This window comes from Podospora pseudoanserina, chromosome 3 (assembly GCF_035222485.1).
Source record: "Podospora pseudoanserina strain CBS 124.78 chromosome 3, whole genome shotgun sequence".
Taxonomy (NCBI): Eukaryota; Fungi; Ascomycota; class Sordariomycetes; order Sordariales; family Podosporaceae; genus Podospora; species Podospora pseudoanserina.
In genome coordinates, this window is record NC_085922.1 from 3,859,086 (window position 1) to 3,878,123 (window position 19,038).

The window sequence follows — 19,038 nt, forward strand, 5'->3', positions numbered from 1 at the left end:
CTTTCGTGCCATCAGGTTATTTCCACGCGCCAACATCAATGCTACTGCAAACAAGCAATTAATGGAGACGGCGTCACCGTTTAATATCGCCAGTCTTCCTGCTGGGATCCTCTTATCTCTCAGCGTCCCATCAAGTCTCGGCTGGTTCTGCCGTTCGCTGAAGACCTGCAGAGCACGCGTCCAAAGATGCCCTGTGCTTCTTCCCCACACCACAACTGCAGCGGCACTGAAGATAGCTGAGGGAATTGAGATTCCCCATTGATTTGAATTGGTAAACCTGACATTCTCTTGAGAGATCTGAATGCTCAAAAGGAGTGCCGTTCGAACACCAAAGCCTGCGCCATGATCTGACACTTTGGCCTATGGCTCTCTGGGTACTCGAACCTTTGAAGTTTCACAGCCTTCCCCAAATGCGCCTCGACGTTTCACGCAAGGCCTTGTCTCGGATATCGACCTTTTTCGTCTGAACATTGCAACCTGGAAGCTGAAGACGCCAAGCCTCGCCTGGTATCAGCAGCTTCTGCTCGTCTGCTGCACAAAGGTTGCTGCGGCCATCCGTCCGGGTGGACGGACCCACCTGACAATGCCGACCCGGTGCTCTGGCGCCGTAAAAACGACCGCGACGGCCTCAGACGCGGAAGCCGGACCGGGCGGGCCATAGTGTATAGGGCCGGCGCCAGTTCACACGCCGGTGACTTGGCCGCAGCCCAAGGGAAAGAGTTCTCCTTTTCAACGCAGCCACTTTTCACTACTTTGTAAAAAGACGCGGAATTGCCCGTGTGCAGTCAGCAATCATGGACAACCTGGAAGGTACGTGGGGGTGAACCCTTGACACCTGCACAAGTTCGCTCTTAGCGTGGCAAGGCATGCCATGTCGCGTCCTGGCGAACAAGAGATTCTTTTCTCGCTCCAACTCACTGATATCTGTACACCCTGGCGGATCCGACTGATGATCCGGTGTCAAAAATCCCAGGCTCTCAGGCTTGTTGATGAGACCCCCCAAATCACGTCAACTCTCCACCAAACGAACACGTCCCGGGATCAGCAAATCAAGATGCAGGAAAACGGGGATTCCCCAGATCAGCACCAGGGCCAGGCCACGTCCACCTACCCTGACCCCCTAACCATGTGAGCGGCGGCAGCAGATGTCTTGTGCTCGACAGCAACTCCAGCATTTAGCCAATGTATAACATATGAATGAAGCCCGTGAGTCGTCGCGTTGCTGCGGAGACTTTTGCCAGGCAAAAACCACAGAGATCAACAGATCAAGCGAGCAGCCCAAGCGAGTGGACACATCCCACGAGCTGTCAAGCTGGACACCCAGTGTTAGCTGCATGTTTCACTTTTCAACCTTCCATATTAGGTCCAATCCCACGTTGTGCAAGCTCCGAAAGCAGAGAATTTATGGAACTGATTTTCCTTTTCGAGGGCTTTTCCAAGGTGCCTACATATGCAGACCTACTGCAGCATGTCGATGCCGGCCAGCGGCGGGGAAGGTTCAGCAGCTGCGCGACAAGCCAACTTGGGGTGTGAAGAGCTCGCCACTTCAGCCTCAACACAGGGACACATCAATACGAACATGGAGGGACGGCATCGCGGCACATCGGCTCTTTTCCGGGCAATGTCGAAGCTCTATCCAAACTTACCAGGCCGCGTCTGCCGCCATCACCTCGGCCAACACCCAACATGATTGGTCAATGGTATCGACGTCAGCAACTGGGTGCGGGAAGGCGGGGTAACTCGGTGTGAAATGGTACCTGGGACCTGCATTTGCGCAACCCACCACCACCACCCCACCAGCAGCAGCAATTAAGATCAATCAATCCATCTGTCTATCAATCGCCACAGGCGATAATCAACTCAATGTCGTCAAACCTCAACATCGGGCATCAAGCACACAGACAGACAGACGACCTTGGAAGCCCAACGGCGCCTACCGCCCGCCGTTCACCGCCCGCCCACCGGCTGCCTCTTGGCGTTCAATGGCGGCGGTTTTCTAGTGCCGAAGACCACCCATCAACATTGTGAAAGATCAGTAACAAATCGGAAACCATGCAGTCCTCGATAATCAGGCCACCACGATACCCATCTTGCGGCATCTCACACCCTGTATCGACAATAACTAACACTGCATTTTACTTCAATTCCGTCCCCGTCTCGGCATTCACATCGGGGGTTTAGTACTCTCATTGGCCAGTCCCACCTGATAATTGGCCGCCTCCATCGACAAGGTTGCTTGTCTGCTTGTTTCGACACAGGTGGAGAAAGGCGTTTCTCGTGGGGCATCGGCAACCAGGTTGACAAGGACAGCCTTGGTTGTCAATTTCCTGGCAGGCCTGGCAAAAACCCCAGGGTCCTGTCATGCCTGTCTTTTCCTTTCTGTTGAGTGCTTGTGGCTGCCCATCAAGGCTCCACCGGCTGCCAGCGGTCTGGCCGACTCGCTCTCGTGAGCTCGGCGGTGATCACTGCTCTCCTCGGCATGGCGGCCGAGACGAGCTTGGACGATCAACACCCAAAACCGCCATTACTGGAGCCCGCGATATTGTGCTGATCACTACCTGTCCGGCTCATTTGGCAGAGAGGCGTGAGTGAGATGCTGGTAGCATCGCAGAGTACCTCGGTTTCAGGCATTACATACGCGCATTTCAAGCAAGATGGTAAGATAGACGACGGGTGTGATTATGATCTGATACTTTTTGGAACCGGCGTGGTTCCCAAGCGTCACAACGCTCGAGAACTCCGTCTCTCGGCATGAACTATCGGCGGAAATCGCTACACTACACCGATCATCAACCACATGTGACACCAGCAACACGCATCAGATTCCATTCTCATCGTGGCGCATACACAAACGCCAACTGATCCACTTCACTTCCTTCCTGCCCAACAAACCCGACAATCTCCCACCCGCTTGGAGCCGTGAATGTTTGGCAGGAACTGGTCGCCGAGCCCGCTGTGAGACTGCGCCCCGAAGAAGTCACAGCTCGGATATAAAAGTTGCGAGTTTGTCCGTTACGTTGGCCACTGCAGAGCTCGGCCTGGGTCCAGTATTCGGTCGCTCCCAGGGCGAGAGAAACAACACTCCCGCCGGTGCCGCCGTGGGCGAATATGGTGCCGTCTGTCAGTGTCAGTCCGACGCTATCAAGACGGGATCCTCCTCGGAAGGTGATGGTTGCCGTCTTTGGCTTGTTGGTCCCGGCAAGGACAGGGACATCGCTGAACCAGGTGCCGTGGGGACCGCCGAACAAGCTGCTCTGACGAAGGGACGCTCCAGAGGACCAGGTGTAGTTGACAAGGACTGGGTTGTGATCTGTCAGGATGTTGCCGTCGGCCTGAAGGAACCGCAAAGTATCATAGCGGACGTCGGTGGCCTGGAGGTTGAGGAGCGGGCTAGCCCGGTAAAAGACCTTGTCCACGATTTCACACAGGTCATTGGCAGCGGGGTTGCCGCATGAGCTGGGGGACTGGGGAATGACGTTATTGTAGAGGAGCTCAACCCAGGCATCCTTGAGTCGGGGGCCGGAAGGATTCTCGCTGGCGAGCAAATCCCGGATGCCCGTGTCGCCTGTCCGAGTGTAGCGGCTGTTGAAGTCACCAGCCACAACGACAGCATTGCCCTTGCTCCACGTGGCGATGTAGTCAACCACCTGCTTCACGTTGTCGTTTCGGGCAGTAAGATCACCAGGCTCGACACCGGCGTCGGCGTGGAGATTGTAGAAATCAACATAGGCCGCAGTGGAGCTGTCGGATGAGATGGCCACACGCATGAAGGTGAAGCCTTTCGGCGTCAGACAATCGGACTGGCTCGCATCGGAGCATTTGTTCCACTTGATACGCCGAAAGTCAACCCAGGGAAGGTAGGACACGGTGTTGAGACCCGAACCAAACGGAACACCGCCCGATGTGGCAGTCCTGTGCGGATGCGTGTTGGTCCGGTAGATGTGAGCGTGGTAGTTGAAGTCCTGTCACCAACGTGTTAATGCTCCGATTCGGGTGATGATCTTGAAACAAGGAGTCAAGGACTTACCTCTTGCAGCTGCACGACGTCGATCCCATACTCGGAGAACTTTGCACCCATGGCCGCCGCGTTGGCTGCCTTGTCGCCGGGAACACCATTGTCGTTGAGGATGGCCGGGAGGCCGGCCACATTGATGGTCAGGACGTCAAAGTTGCCCGACGTGGCCGCGAGGGCACCCTCTAGCAGCAACGCTGACGAGAACGCCGCGAGTCTTGATGTGGACAGCTTCATCTTGACAAGATGGTCAAACTCCAAAGGTAGGGTGCTGGGTTTGGCTGTAGAAGTCTACCTAACAAGCCACACGCAGAAAGACGCCCCCTTATACATCGACAGTCATCGCCTCTCGTCCTCTTAACGACCGTCCTTGGCATGGCCAGTCTTACCTATTCGAGATATCTTTCGTACTACCCACCCTTTTGGTCGAGCTGGAGGTGTCTTTACACGTGTAACCGAGATGATTGACAGACGGCTCCTCGCCTTGAATTCGGCTCTTGCTCCTCACTCGTCGGTGTAGGTTCCTGGTTTTGAGGATGGGCGTCCGGCGCGATGTCACCTCAACCGGTGCCCCGCATGACGTTGCCCAGCCTTGACCGGATCGCGCGAGATGAGAACGCGTGGACGAAGATTTTAAGATCTGAATGCCGCGTGGGCCGATGTGGGGATGTCATTGGGTTTCCCAGAAGAGGGTCTGCTATCGGCTCTCGCGGCTCCGGCGGTGGGCCGGGTTCACGGCAGGTGCCGGAGCCCCCTGGACGGGCGAGGGTGGGGCCGTGTCGGCGTCAACCCGGCTCATCCTCTCCCAGAATCTGAGTCTCATCTTCTCGAACAATTCTTATGTTTCAGTCGTTGATCATTCTATTTTCTCGACATGTCCAGGATGAGCACTGGTTGATTGTTAACTTGTTGAAACCAAACACGCACGTCATGGGCGGGATGAGCATCAGACGAAAGATGTCTCATCCTTCTGCCCGTGTTCCGGGTCCAGTCCGAACACCAAGTCATTGAAGGTTTTGTGACGGGGGTTTGTCACATGACCGGGCTGCTTATGACGATCTAGGAATAGATATACAGGTGTGTGGTATTGTGCTTCGGGGGGAGATCATACTGGTGATCAGTGTGTTTTGGTGTGGGATGAAGCAATGGGATTGCACTGCGAAAGAGGCAAGCTGTTGCTATAGAACAACACCAGGCAGAGCCAAAGCCACAAAGCATCTGCCAACTGCCCTTTACCTGGCGTCAGGCTTTAGCTCCTGTCACAGACCAGGTGCCTGCGGAATGGGAATTTCCCTTTTGGTATTTTGCTGCGTGTGGCGGGGAGAGAGTGACATGGCTGTCCATAATGTGGTTAACCAACCAACACGCCACACCCACCCTCCCACGGCCAGAGAAAACGGGCCGGCTGAGTACCCGGTTCCCGTGGCTGCCATCCTCTACGAAAGAGGTGTGGCTGGTTAGGGAGACGACCACTTTTACTTCAGGGTTGCCTGGTGGTTGACAAGTTGTTCAAGTCAGACCAACGGGGTGTGTTGAATCGGGAAAATCAGTGGATGTATCGGTAGCCCAGATTCCGATACTACAATCTGGGGTCTGGGTCCTTTTGGAACCCAGCCGTGTCCGAGACCATGTATATATATGCGCGCACAGACATATCCCTCTCAACGCGGGAATGGGAAGAGGGAACTTTCCATCACCCAGGCCCAGACCCAGGCCGTGTTTAATTTGGGGGGTGAACTAGGGAAAAGGAGGGGTACACTAGGTCCCCCGATTCAGCTGCCAAAATGCACATTTTTCTGTGATTTGTGAAACCGTGGGAAAGAAAGAAGAAATACCTAAACCGACAGGCATATTCGTCAGCACAAATTGATGCCAGGCGGCTGATGATATTTGATCGATGGGGCGGTTTTGGTGGCCTTTGGCAGGATTGCATCGGAAGGGGGGCATATCTTACATGATCCGAGACATTTTCGGAGTGTGATGGTGAGAATCTGGTTTCCGACGTCATGGGATTTCACAAGATTGACGAGATTTGGTGGTTTAGTTGTCTTGGATGACGGGCGTGGGAAACTCCCGGGCATTCAGGTTGGGACAAAATAAGGTAACTGGCACTAGGTAACTCGATAGTCGATACAGGAAAGCAGCCCGAACCACACCTTCAGGAATGGTCGAGATGTATTGAAAGATGGTTTTATCAGACACTCACCTATTGCAGGACTGATACTGCTTCCACTTGAATCCAAAGAAATCAGCTTCGTGGCGGGTTATTGACACCATCTCCCAACTTTTCGAACATGGGCCGCGTCAAGATTACGGTTATACAATCAAACTAGGTACCAAACTAGTTTATGTACCTATATGACAGCGGAAGTTGAAGCTATGTTGTGCCCGTGAAGATTTTCACACGACCTAAGATCCAGTGCACTCACTTTGATATAAGATAATTCTTCAATCTCGACATCAACCACAGCTCAGAAGTAACCTGGAAAACAAATGGTCCTGGCATCCCAGCCAACCAGTGTTTCTTGAATTTCTTCCCTTCATTGCATTTGGGAGAGGCTACCAGGTATTTAATTCAGCAGAAGCACGCTCCTGAGCCAAACTATAAAGTTGGCAAAATTGTCGAGCACTGTCTATCAGCATGTAAGTAGGGGCTGGGAACAACCAGCGCTCCTTTTCTGGATACTTCACACACCAACTTGAGTCACATGTCAGTAACATGCCCAGCCACAACCCTTGAGCGTATGTAAATATGTATGTATTGGCGTCCAAGATGCTTGCCATCCAGGCTCAAGTATTGACACGAAGTAACTAATCTATATACAGAGTCCCATCATCACAGCCATCTCGATCCCGCATGCTTACAAGCACTGGGAGTACCAGTCGTTTCCGTACTTGCAAGTGTAGGGGGCAGCGCAAGTCTTGCAACCACTGAAGCCAATGCCGTCGCACTGGGCGTACTGGCCGGCGGTGCAACCGCTGGGGGTGGTCTGAACGGGTGCGGCAGAGCTGGTGCTGGTGGAGGAGACGCGGGTGGTGGAGGTAACGAGCGTGGTAGAGGAAACGGGGGCCGGGGTGGAGGTGCTGCTGACTCTGGTGCTTGTGCTGCTGGGGACACTGCTGCTGCTGCTGCTGCTGCTGGAGGAGCCACCGTCACCGGGGATGGGTTGGCCAGGACCGGCGACCGAGGTGGTCAAACTGCCGCTCTCAATATACACGCCGGACCAGTAAAAGTCCTCGTTGGAATCAGGGTAGCCGCTTCTCGGGAGCTCCAAGACACCAACATGCCAGTCGGCGCCGTTGGAGCTGGTGCTGGTCTTGACAGGGGCCACCTTTCTGGTTAGGGGGTCGCTGCCGGTAGAGTGCCAGAAACCGACGGTGCCGGCAGCAAAGTCGATCTCGTAGGCAACGTTGTGCCAGACATCAGCAGCCCACTCGACACTCCACTGGGTCTGGCCGCCAACGCACCACCTAAGCAGAGTGTCCGAGATGCCAGGGGCGCCCGAGAGCCAACCGGACTTGAGCTCGGTGAAGTGGCTTTCGAAGAAGGCGATCTGGTGCTCCCTAGTGGTGGCCGGGGCGTTGATGTCCTTTCTCATTAAGGAGAAGTGGTAGTAGACCTTGCCTTGGTTGATGGCAGCGGTGGTCTGGGGGATCAGCTCGGTGCGGCGCATGTTCTGGCCGTTCCAGTAGGCCGTGTTGTCGAGCGTGATCTTGGCTCCCTGCCTGGAACCAGTGTCGGCTGGGTTCTTGTAGTCGGGCGAGAGGTTGACATAGGCCGACACAGGAGAAGACCCGTGGATGTAGTACTGGTATGGGCCAACCTGGTTGCCCCAGGACCACTTGTTCAGATCGGCAGACGAGGTCATGTCGTTGAAGCGGCCATCCCACAGGATGGTGCCTGCCGAGACAGACAGCACCTGGGCGACGAGACCGGAGAGAACGTGGAACTTCATGGTGGCAGCAGGGAAGGGTTGACGGCAGAGATGATGACCAGAGGTGCCGAGAAAGATCCTCTGGTCAAGAGTGACGACAGCGTGGTCGTTGGCATTTTATATGAGAGGCTCTTGTGTGCATGAGGTGCTGGATCAACGGCCCGCTCGGCGGTGCAGGACGGAGGCGGCATCAAGGTCAGAGTTGCACTCTCGGAGGGTGGTGCTGGAGGTTTCCTGTTCGGTCGTAGTCTCGCAGTGGGGGAGGGCCTCGGAGGTCCCAACAGTGGGGAGTGGTGCATGGCGCCCGGCTTTGCTCCCGATGCCAATATTGATTTGCACCAATCACAGCGGACCATAACACGCTGGCTGGGCTGGCCAAGAGATCGCCAGGCAAAGCTTGGAGGGCTTGGATGGGCTTGGAGAGCTTGTCTCGTCGACCTTCCACCTCCCCCGTCACTCTGGATGTCGAGGTTCCGTCTGTCGCATGCTGGATATATTAAAGGCCCACAGATTTCCGGATCTCACCACCATCTGTTCCTGGTTCTGCGGCCACTTTCTACTTTGCCTGAAGTCGGATGATTCCACCTCTCCACGCGCCTGGTCACTGGAACTCCACTTTCATATGGGTTAGGGTTGGACATGGCAGTGAGGAAGACAACAGGTGTTATTGACGTTTATTACTCCATAAACAGAGAAAGCACTGCTGGGGCCGCCAAATCGGGCGGAAAGTGTCGCCGTTTTAGCAGGCACAAGCCGTGCGGGGAGTCCAGCGACAAAAGGTCGCGGGGCAGGTACTATATACCTGCGCTGGTCCCCCCCCCCTCTCTCTCGTCTCGGGCTGTTGACCCACAAGCTAAACCACCTTCGAACTTGCTTCCCTAACCGTCAAAATATCGTCGTTTGCCATGGCGACGCTGTGCCTCTAATACCCCACCGTCGGGGCAACGTCCTGCCTAGGTTCGCTTTTCTTCAAGTAGCATCTTTAACTCCCCACATCAAAGGTGTGGAGAGGCGGCCAATTGTGGGCATCAACGCCAAGATAACTCGTGAGCCTGCATTTACGACTCGCAACTGCGGGACTTCCTCTAGGAGACGTGAGCACAAGAGCTTGGAACTGTAAATAGCCTAGCATACTTGGCCCTGTGAGGTTGCATACACCATCACTCACCCAGCCCTATTGGCCTCACAAGCTGCGCCTAGCTACAGGGGTCTTTTTCAGCTGCTGAGGCCTCACCGCACGCAAATCCCCCAAAGATGTTGCGCTGTCCCACCTCGCCAGTGATGGCAATCAATCGCCGTCCCGACTCATCGATCGGAGAAGTCATCTCGCTGATACCATCATATCGCCCAACAAGGACAAGGTGGCCTCTCGGTGAAGATGGCGCCTAGTTTGTTTGGGAAAGTGAAATCCAAGGGCAGAAAGTGGTTGCAGGCCGCCCCCCGGGAATCCTCGACTCCTTCGCCACAAACAGTTTTGCCAACATCATCTCGGCCTGCATCCCAATTAGCTACTCGACCGATATCTCAGCCAACGTCTTCTCCACCTACCTCGACGGATACCAATACCTCATCGCTGCCGAGCCTACAAGAGCGACTTTGGAATGAGGCCTACGATGGGGTCAAAGCGAGCGAGCCCAAACTGGTCGGGGCGTACGAGAAGATCTTATCAACTGAACTGCATGGAAACGACCCAAGCTCTGTTACTCCCGAATCAACAGACAACGAGATAGGAGAGACCCCGGGGACACGAAGCGGCCAAATGCAACAGCTGGTTCAGGCTGGACTGGATCGGACGCAGAAGCAAGCGTCCATCAAGCGAGGCATCGACGAAGGCTTGCAAGCAATGCAAGAAGTCAGGAGAGTAGTAGACAAGGCGGTGCATGCCGCTCCCGAAGCCGCCGTCGCCTGGGTCGGTGTCTGCCTCGGACTAGAGGTGTGTGTGATCAGCTTTTCCAACTGAAGAGAGAACGGTGGACGATCCCATGCTGACAGTCGATAGATCCTTTCGAACCCCGTAACCGAGGCACGCGACAACCGCAAAGGCATCGTCTACGTCCTGTTGAGAATAGAGTGGTACTGGAACTTGGTGTCCCTGCTTCTCGACGAGAACAAGGCCGAGCAATCTTCTGCGGGACTGCGAGCCCAACTAGAGAAGCATGTCGTGCAGCTCTACGAGAAACTCCTCGCGTATCAGATCAAGAGTGTCTGCCTCTACCACCGCAACTGGGCAGCCGTCATCGGAAGGGATCTGTGGAAAATCGATGACTGGGCTGGCCAGCTCAACGAGATCAAGGAAGCCGAGGCTGCCGTGGAAAGAGACATGGATCAATACAACAGCGAGGACAGCAAGATACAGCTTCGGAAACTCATCGACGTCGCAGGTGCTCTAGAGAAGCAACAGGAGAAGAGGCACCAGGACGACGGGGACAAGCAATGCCTGAGAGACCTGCGCGAGACTGACCCTCGCGACGACAAGACGCGCATCGAAGACACGAAGGGCGGCCTGCTTAGGGACTCGTACCGCTGGATTCTTGACCACGCCGACTTCCAGCGATTTCGCGACGATCCGCAGAGCCGGCTGCTCTGGATCAAGGGTGACCCTGGTAAAGGCAAGACCATGCTCCTATGCGGCATCATCGACGAGCTAAAGAAGGGACCCAACAGTCTCTTGTCCTATTTCTTCTGTCAGGCCACTGAGGCTCAACTGAGCAATGCGGCGTCTGTGCTACGTGGCCTCATCTACCTCCTCATCCTCCAGCAACCATCGCTTATTTCGCACGTCCGGTCAAAGCACGATGTTGCGGGCGAGAAACTCTTCCAGGGCATCAATGTCTGGGTGTCTCTGGTTGAGATATTCACGGACATGCTGAAGGACCCAACCTTGAAAGACGCAGTCTTGATCATTGACGCCCTTGACGAGTGCACTACCGATCGGCCCAAGCTTCTTAACTTCATCATTCAATCGTTGACGATATCTTCATCCCGGGTCAAGTGGATCGTGTCTAGTCGCAACTGGCAGGACATTGAGGAGAAACTCGGCCGTACAGAACAGAAGGTCAGGCTTCAGCTCGAGCTAAACCAAGACTCCATCTCTAAGGCTGTCGACACATATATTGAGTGCAAGGTGGAGGAGCTGGCAGGTCTTAAGAACTACGATAAGAAAACAAGGGACGCCGTTAAGAACCACTTAACCTCCAATGCTGACGGCACCTTTCTCTGGGTGGCCTTGGTTTGTAAAGAGCTCGCAGACCCCAAGGCCCGAAAGCGGCATACGCTCTCTAGGTTGCAGTCTTTCCCCCCTGGGTTGGATTCTCTATATGGCCGAATGATAGAGCATATTCGTGATTCGGAGGATGCTGACCTTTGCAAGGAGGTTCTGGCTATTGCCTCGGTAGTGTATCGACCTGTCACCTTGGATGAACTGAAGGTTCTTGCTGAGTCACTTGAGGATATTGACCCGGACGACCTGAAAGACATTATTGGCTCCTGTGGCTCTTTCTTGACCCTTCGGGAGAGCGTTGTTTACTTTGTGCATCAGTCGGCGAAGGATTACCTACTCAGCAAGGCATCCCGCCACATCTTGCCTTCTGGCACCGCGCACCAGCACCATACCCTTTTCTCAAGGTCGCTAGCGGCTCTGTCAGAGGCCCTGCGACGCGATATTTACGGCCTAAGCACCCCGGGATTCTTCATCGATCAGGTCTCGCTGCCCAATCCCGACCCATTGTCTTTGATCCGATATTCATGCATCTATTGGGTCGATCATCTCGTCGACTCCAATCCCACAAGCAGCCATGAGGATCTTCAGGATAGCAGCGTTATTCATGAATTCATCCAAAATAAATACCTGTATTGGCTAGAATCTCTCAGCCTCTTACGCAGCATGTCGGAGGGAGTCCGGGCGGTGTACAAACTCGAGGCTTTGGTGGTGAGTTAATGTGGGCGTACACCAGAGACGACCTAACATGTTTATAGAGAAACACGCGATCACAAAAACTGGCAGAACTACTTCGAGACGCGCGCCGGTTTATCCTTTCTCACAAACGGCCGATCGAGATTGCTCCATTGCAGACCTATGCGTCGGCACTCGTGTTCAGCCCCGAACGCAGCCTCATTAGAGAACTCTTCAAGAAGGAAGAGCCAAATTGGATGATACTGAAACCAAGAATTGAAGCGGATTGGAACGCCTGCGTGCAGACGCTCGAGGGCCATGGCGGTTCGGTGAGCTCGGTGGTGTTCTCGGCGGATGGCCAGCGTCTCGCGTCGGGCTCGGGCGACAAGACGGTCAAGATCTGGGATGCGGCCACGGGCGCGTGCGTGCAGACGCTCGAGGGCCATGGCGGTTCGGTGAGGTCGGTGGTGTTCTCGGCGGATGGCCAGCGTCTCGCGTCGGGCTCGGGCGACAATACGGTCAAGATCTGGGATGCGGCCACGGGCGCGTGCGTGCAGACGCTCGAGGGCCATGGCGGTTCGGTGAAGTCGGTGGTGTTCTCGGCGGATGGCCAGCGTCTCGCGTCGGGCTCGGACGACAATACGGTCAAGATCTGGGATGCGGCCACGGGCGAGTGCGTGCAGACGCTCGAGGGCCATGGCGATTGGGTGAGGTCGGTGGTGTTCTCGGCGGATGGTCAGCGTCTCGCGTCGGGCTCGGACGACAAGACGGTCAAGATCTGGGATGCGGCCACGGGCGAGTGCGTGCAGACGCTCGAGGGCCATGGCGATTGGGTGAGGTCGGTGGTGTTCTCGGCGGATGGCCAGCGTCTCGCGTCGGGCTCGGACGACAAGACGGTCAAGATCTGGGATGCGGCCACGGGCGAGTGCGTGCATACACTCGACTTTGGGAGAATATTATTTCGTCTTTCATTCGATCCAACGACAAACTCTCTCCTCTCTACGGACATTGGACTTCTAAACCTGGATCACCCGGCTCTACAGTCTGCCATTGATGATCAGTCCACTGCAATAACCTTACGGGGTGTTCGCCATTCTGGCTGGGGTATAAACACCGACGGTGTATGGATTGTTAAAGATGGAAAGGAGATGCTTTGGCTACCTCCGGACTATCGAGTGGAGATATCCGCTGTTGTCGGATCAACGGTCGCTATAGGGTGTCGTTCAGGTCCTGTACTAGTGATGAAGTTCTCTTAGAGCGGAGGCAGGCATAATTATCTTTTTGGTCACAAGCAGCCCTTTTTCAGTTCTCAGTAGTGACCTACGAAATTGGTTCTGTTTGATTTGGAAGCAGGAATCCCGGCCAGCAACTATTTCCTACCTTGGCTGGCTAGCCCTGTATTTATCGAGCTTCAGATGTGCTATTGGAAAAAGCCAGCATCATTTCTTTCTCTTTAATTTCCTTTTAACTTTGTTCTCGGAGGGTCGTAGGGGCCGAGCAAAATTTATAGTAGAGTGGACTGCGGCGTTCTTGCCTTCCAGACCTAACGAGAACTGTCTAGTACCAGGAATCATGTGATCCACGGCCCCTTCACATCGAAAAACACTGGCCATTCTGTAGATGGAGTTTCTGTTTGCTTAATGCTTTCTTTTGAGATAGAGGCTGGTGGCTGCAGATAGATACATCTTGCATGTTGGATGGCCCTTGTTTTCTGGCTGTCCGGGGCTCCTCTTTCGGTCGCAAGTGGAGGCCGGCTCGGCCATCGAATGTACCCACAATTCCCGATGGCGATTGTGACCTTCGAGTCCTTGTATGACATGCTTAGAGTGCTTTTATCCACTATTACGTCGATAGACATTCCATTTAGTTAATTCTCTATTTTACATCAAGACTAATGCGACAGCAGAAAGGCCTTACTTGGCTCTTATTAGATAGTTCTGGTTGCTCAACCATGGCAAAAAGCTCAGAGAGTTCGTGGCCAGACCCACATGACCGCTATACGGGTTTCTGCCTCGGTGCGAGTTCCAAGGCGCCCGGCACTCCCGGCTTTCGGTCCCGCTCCGGCTCGCTGTTGACCACAATCGACCCCTCACGTGCTGCACGATTAGCAAGCTACTCGTTAAGCGGCACCAACGGACAAGCAAGTGCCATCCACCCGGGGTTAATTAAGCAGTGGATAACCCGCTGCGAAATGCTATCCCTAAGGAAGCGTTCCTACGCGAGCATTGGCAAATGTTCAAGCTGAACGATAAAACAAGGCTACTATTCATATCTTAACATTGAATTATCTAACTCTCTTCCCGAAAACTGTTGAGTTGAGCTGCTATACTTGACCGGCTTAACCCCTGAGTTTGGTCGAGTACCGGACTTGGATCGTGCCCTGAGAACGGTGCGGAAGGGCGTGCTGGATAGCGGCCCAATAATCGCCATCTTGTTTCATCCTGCGCACAGTTTCATCCTCTTCTGGCGTCCATCTTGCGCCGGGCAATTTTGCAACTGAAGGCAAAGTTTTAGACGGCCTTCTGCGCTTCTTTGGGTTCGACACAGATCTGCCAGCATGCGGCTGACATAAATCGGAGTTCCAGTCAAACTGTAATTGAAATGTCGCCTTGCCGCCCTCAGTGATGCGTTAGAGAAAAACCTCTCCGAGAGGCCATTCCTCGAACCAAGCAAGAATCATGTTAGCCTCGGACGGAGCTGGTGTTGCTTGTGGCGGTGTTGGGCTATCAATGGCGCGTCCAGACGTTCGGGTCCCGCTCGGCAACTGTGCGGCATGTGTTGTCGATCGTCTTTGGCGAGAGCTCCGAGAGCCCCGAGAACTAGCGGCGGTACTATGGACTGAGACTTTGCGGCGCTTGCGACCTTGGTGTACACCATCGGCATCATCGTCTTCCGAGCCAGAATCCACACTGTCCGCGAGTGAAGGAGAGTTCTCATCTTGGTAGTGAGGTTCTGACCCATCAAGGCCGTCCTCACTCTCTGAAAACTCACTATCTGCGTAACCGTCCTTGGACTGCATCGCTTTATGTATTTGCAAGGATATACGACGGGAAGACGAGGAGACGGGGACGGGGACGACACTAGGGCTTCAGATGGTGATTCGAATCCAGCCTTCGCGACCTCGGACTCGGCATCTCTGGACGCGCAGCTAGCATCACCCAAGCCTTGTGCTTGATACGGTTCGGCCGACGGCCTTGCGGGAGATGGGATGTGGGCTTCAGAAATAGCATCGTCGTGCAAAGTGTCGGCGGATGTTTCGCTTGACTCGAGTGACGCTTGGGTCACCTCGACGGGGCTGATAGTCCGCGGAGAGTGTGTGCATATCGAGGGGGAATCCGGATGCCATTGGGCGTCACGACAAGCGTCATAGTCAGAGACGGTATCGACCGTCATGTTGTTCCGTTCACTGACTGGCACGGGTCGAAGCTCTCGCCCGTCCGCCGCAACCGGGTATGGCTGGCTTTCAGGGCTAGTAGGAGGGGTTGCGAAATTGATATCTTGGGAGGCGGACGCATCTCCAGTGAGTACGTGACTCATCTTGCAAGAGTTCTGGCTCGATTCGGCCTCAGCGAGGTGAGAAACTTGAGTCTCCCTCAGCCAAGCCGGGGCGGCTTCCGCTTGAGCTGAGGATACTGTTGGCACAGTGACCACGCAAGTGGCAGCCTCTGGTTCAGTTGCGCCATATTAGATGCCGGTGAGATCTAGGCATCGGTTGTCAAAACCTTCCACCTAAACGGAGCACCACAACGTCGAAGACCTACCCAGATTATCGGGGGTGCTGGCATGTGTTGCGCAAGATTGCGTTGCAGAGTGTGGAAAGGAAAAGAGATAAGGAATTTGGTGTTCGCAGTACAGCCAGGTGAAGATGGGCGGGCATTGTCCGGCTTATATGGTCGCTGTTGAAGCATGCGGCAACATGAGTCGTAACCGCTTGCGGGCGCCCAGCTCGATGTCTCCAGGCGTCTCCCGGCTGCCTCCTTGTGTTCTCCAAGATGGTGATGAATCGGATGGAGGCAGACACGTAACTGCTTCTCCTTCGTCCCAACCAGCTCACTGCCGGGCCACACCAAGGCAGCTATGCTGAACACATGATGCCGCCCTCGACTCAGCTTGCCGCACATCGTCAGGGATTCGCGCCACTCATTGGCAACGCAGAGTCCTCGGGGAGATACCAAATGAGGCAGGTCTTCATGCCTGCTGGGCTGTTCACGCACGACACGCCATTTCCAGTCGGTCACAGCATCGGATAGAAAGTTCCCGGCAGCACTAGCTCTTCCGTCGGACCGTGATGGAGCTCAACACCGCGCCTGCGCATGTTGGCCGCCCACAGCCACGAACTTGTTGAGCCATTCAGAGGACGGGAGAGCACCAGATGCCGTCATAAACGCCTCATGAACCCGCAGCAGTGATACAAACGGGGTTGACATGTGTGCAACAACAACAACCCGCTAAAATGCGCCCGTCCGCATCCCCGTCCCCTCGTCCCCCAACCATCCTTCTCAGTTCGCTAGCTTGCTCTCGATTTCGAAGCCGCTGAGCCATCGCGAGCGGCGCCGGGCCGAGGGATCGTTCCCCCAAGCGGCAGGAAGTCTCGGCAACCCCTGAGCAGAGAAATGTTGACTCGGACCCCGCCAAGCGAGTTGTGACCTCACTCTTCGTCCAGATCTGGGGACCAATCGGGGGGCAAGACTGTGTCGGAAGCCTCCATAGGCACCCGCGCCAGTTACAGGAGGCGGGCCTGAGATAGCACCATCCACTATCATGCTTTCAAGGGCTAAGAGGGGATTGATAAGCGACTACGGCATTTCTGCCATTGGCTGGGTGCTGTTGGAGGCCTCACGGAGACAGGCATTGCCGTGAGATGCTCTGCTGCGTGGGAAGCATCGTAGCGCTGTGAGGCAGTCCGGCGGGGAGAAAGGCCTCTGGGCTGTAAGTCGCTGTTAGACTCCATGAGAAGAGGGCAGAAAGGAAAGCCATACGAGCCGCAGAGTAGGAAAAAGAAACTGAGGATATGATGACCATGAGTGGTAATGTTCTTATGCCGTCTAAGACCTGGCTCTCGGGACGAGAGCAGGTGTCGCCTTGATCGATCGATTCCCGTAGAGCTTCATCTTAGTGCAGGACGATGACGCGGCAGGAGGGGGAAGGGGGCTGGAGCTGAGCGAACTGATGGCCACCGAAGAGTCAAAACGGTGGATGCAAAGGGGCCGAGGATGGAGGGAAGCAGAAGTCAAAGATACATGTTCACAGGGGCCGAGGAGGTCGCCGTCTTATATAGAGAAGAGTCACGTGACGCGCGGTCAGTTTGGTGCGCGGCGAGCGTACCTTGCCCGAATGGGCGGTGCCGCTAAACCGGAGGCAGCAGCAGCGAGTCCGCAATTACAAACAAAATGGGCATCGGTACAAGCAGCGCTTAAACTCCATTCAGAGCACCACCATGCCGACTTTTCCTGTCGCTTCCTTTTTCCATTTTCTGTCTCCTTTTCCTTGAACCTCTCTTCCGAAAGTCAGATAACACAACCCAACACCGCAACTCCATACTCCTCACAGACCGAACTCCTACACCAAACTCAAGATACCGTTCAGACAGTCTTCAACAATCATCTTTGACTTAACAACAATCATCTTTCTCTTCGTCGATGAACTTGGCCGACAGAGACGGCGAAAAGACGGCGCACATCTGGGTCTTGATGATCATCTCCCATGGCCGGTACCTTACCTTACGAGGCAGAATTGGGAGTCGGAGTGGGCTGCGCCACGGGGCCGCGACAGGGGGGGAATCTAGCCGCGGTGGAGGGTGATGACGGAGAGATGTTGGGGACATATGGGCCCACGCCGTGGTTTGGCAAGTGCAGCGGTGGCAGACGGGTGGTGGACGTTTTGCTGGGAGTTGGTAAGGAATCATTGTCGATGGTCTTGACGCTGACTGTATCACCAATAGGTCCCGAACCAGGGCAATAGTAGCGGTATCGAGGGGAGACCGCGGAGGGGGCAACGGGAGCTGAACTTTTATAAGTCACGCTCGGGACAGATGACGCCGCCGGTTGCTGGGGTGCCGGTGGGTCGAACCTCTTCCCGTCGGTGCTGAACAAACCTGGGCAGCGGATCTCGATGTTGCCGCCTGTGTTGATGCGGAACTCGCACGAGAGGTAATCATAGCCGCCAACTCGATTAACGGGCAGGATGAAAGGGATCGGCGCGTCAACCTTGCTGCTCTTCCAAGTCCATTTCGTAGGCGTCTTTTCGACCATGTTGTGCTTGTGTTGGCGGGCAATGGCCACAATGCAAGGGAACTCCTTCTTATTATCCCACTCGGTGTACTTTGTTTCCATGATGGGATGGCATAGCTCTGGCAGGTAGGTCCCGGGCACCCAGAATTGATAGCGCTGGATCACGGCGTGCATGAAGTCTCGCTTGTATATGAAGTTGCGGTCGTTGGCTTCCTCATAAAACCAGTTTCTGTACTGGTTCCAGATTTCCAAGTCCTTCGTGAACTGGTCGTCAAGGTTTTTGTTTTCCACCATGGGAGCGGTCTCGCGTTTTTCCTCCTTAGCCCACCGAGCAACGGCCCAGTTCCAGACAGCTTGTTGATATCTCTGCGAGGATTTCACCCTGCTCAACTTGGCGGCCTCTTCGGCGCCCGGTGCGCTCGAGGCAGTCGAGGACGGGGGTGTAACGGATGGACTGCTGGGCTTAATAAATGCCATGGGCAAGTCCACTTGTATAAAACCGCTCACCAAATCGTGGTCGTACGTCCTGGTTGCTGGTTTGAACGGGGAAGGGAAAGGTATAACATGAGGTCCAAAAGGAATCGGCAATATCACGATTTTGTTCTTCTTCTTCTTCCTCCTCTCAAAAGGCACGAGTTTGCCATCCTTGTAGACTTGCTCGTTGATTCTTTCGCGTCGGGGGTTAGGTACCCTCTGAGAATATGGCGGCCCCGGGAGGACGGCGTCGCGTCTGCCGAGAACAGCCTGGAGGTTTACTTGATGCACTGGCTCAGGGGTCGGTACGGCTGCCGAGGACTTGCTCTCGTGGTGCGTGTGTCCCCAGAAGGTAACAAGTTGCCCTGTGATCGCAAAGAAACCAACCCAGCCCAAACAGAGAGCGGCGAGGCAGAGACAACACAATGTCCTGCCGGCCCCGCGTCTCCTCTGTGCCCAAGGTTGGGGGTGTTGGGGGTCGTCGGTGTTCATCGC

At 54.9% G+C, this 19,038-nt stretch overlaps 4 protein-coding genes across 4 annotated transcripts; 1 reads left to right on the forward strand and 3 right to left on the reverse strand.

Moving 5' to 3' along the window:
• Positions 1-2,642: 2,642 nt before the first annotated feature.
• Positions 2,643-5,177, reverse strand: QC764_310950 (uncharacterized protein). Its single transcript, XM_062946208.1, has 2 exons — positions 4,028-5,177; positions 2,643-3,962 (listed from the first exon to the last, which is right to left on the reverse strand). Exons 1-2 carry the CDS (start codon positions 4,247-4,249, stop codon positions 2,832-2,834), a joined length of 1,353 nt encoding a protein of 450 aa, XP_062802286.1. The 5' UTR covers positions 4,250-5,177; the 3' UTR covers positions 2,643-2,831.
• A 1,696-nt stretch (positions 5,178-6,873) lies between these two features.
• On the reverse strand, positions 6,874-7,968 carry QC764_310940 (uncharacterized protein; the record flags this gene model as incomplete). The annotated part of the gene is made up of 1 exon (XM_062946207.1): positions 6,874-7,968. One exon carries the CDS (start codon positions 7,966-7,968, stop codon positions 6,874-6,876), a length of 1,095 nt encoding a protein of 364 aa, XP_062802287.1.
• Positions 7,969-9,325: 1,357 nt separating this feature from the next.
• On the forward strand, positions 9,326-13,095 carry QC764_0059150 (uncharacterized protein; the record flags this gene model as incomplete). Its single annotated transcript, XM_062940486.1, has 3 exons — positions 9,326-9,880; positions 9,947-11,875; positions 11,923-13,095. The coding sequence occupies 3 exons, from the start codon at positions 9,326-9,328 to the stop codon at positions 13,093-13,095; spliced, it is 3,657 nt and encodes a 1,218-aa protein (XP_062802288.1).
• Positions 13,096-17,559: 4,464 nt separating this feature from the next.
• QC764_310920 (uncharacterized protein) lies at positions 17,560-19,035 on the reverse strand (the record flags this gene model as incomplete). The annotated part of the gene is made up of 1 exon (XM_062946206.1): positions 17,560-19,035. One exon carries the CDS (start codon positions 19,033-19,035, stop codon positions 17,560-17,562), a length of 1,476 nt encoding a protein of 491 aa, XP_062802289.1.
• Positions 19,036-19,038: the final 3 nt, after the last annotated feature.

Excerpts from the sequence above, each read along its gene's own strand:
- QC764_310950 (XM_062946208.1), bottom strand. The coding sequence starts at position 4,249 with ATGAAGCTGTCCACATCAAGACTCGCGGCGTTCTCGTCAGCGTTGCTG. Across the intron at positions 3,963-4,027 it reads ACGTCGTGCAGCTGCAAGAG|GACTTCAACTACCACGCTCA; the intron begins GTAAGTCCTTGA and ends CGTTGGTGACAG.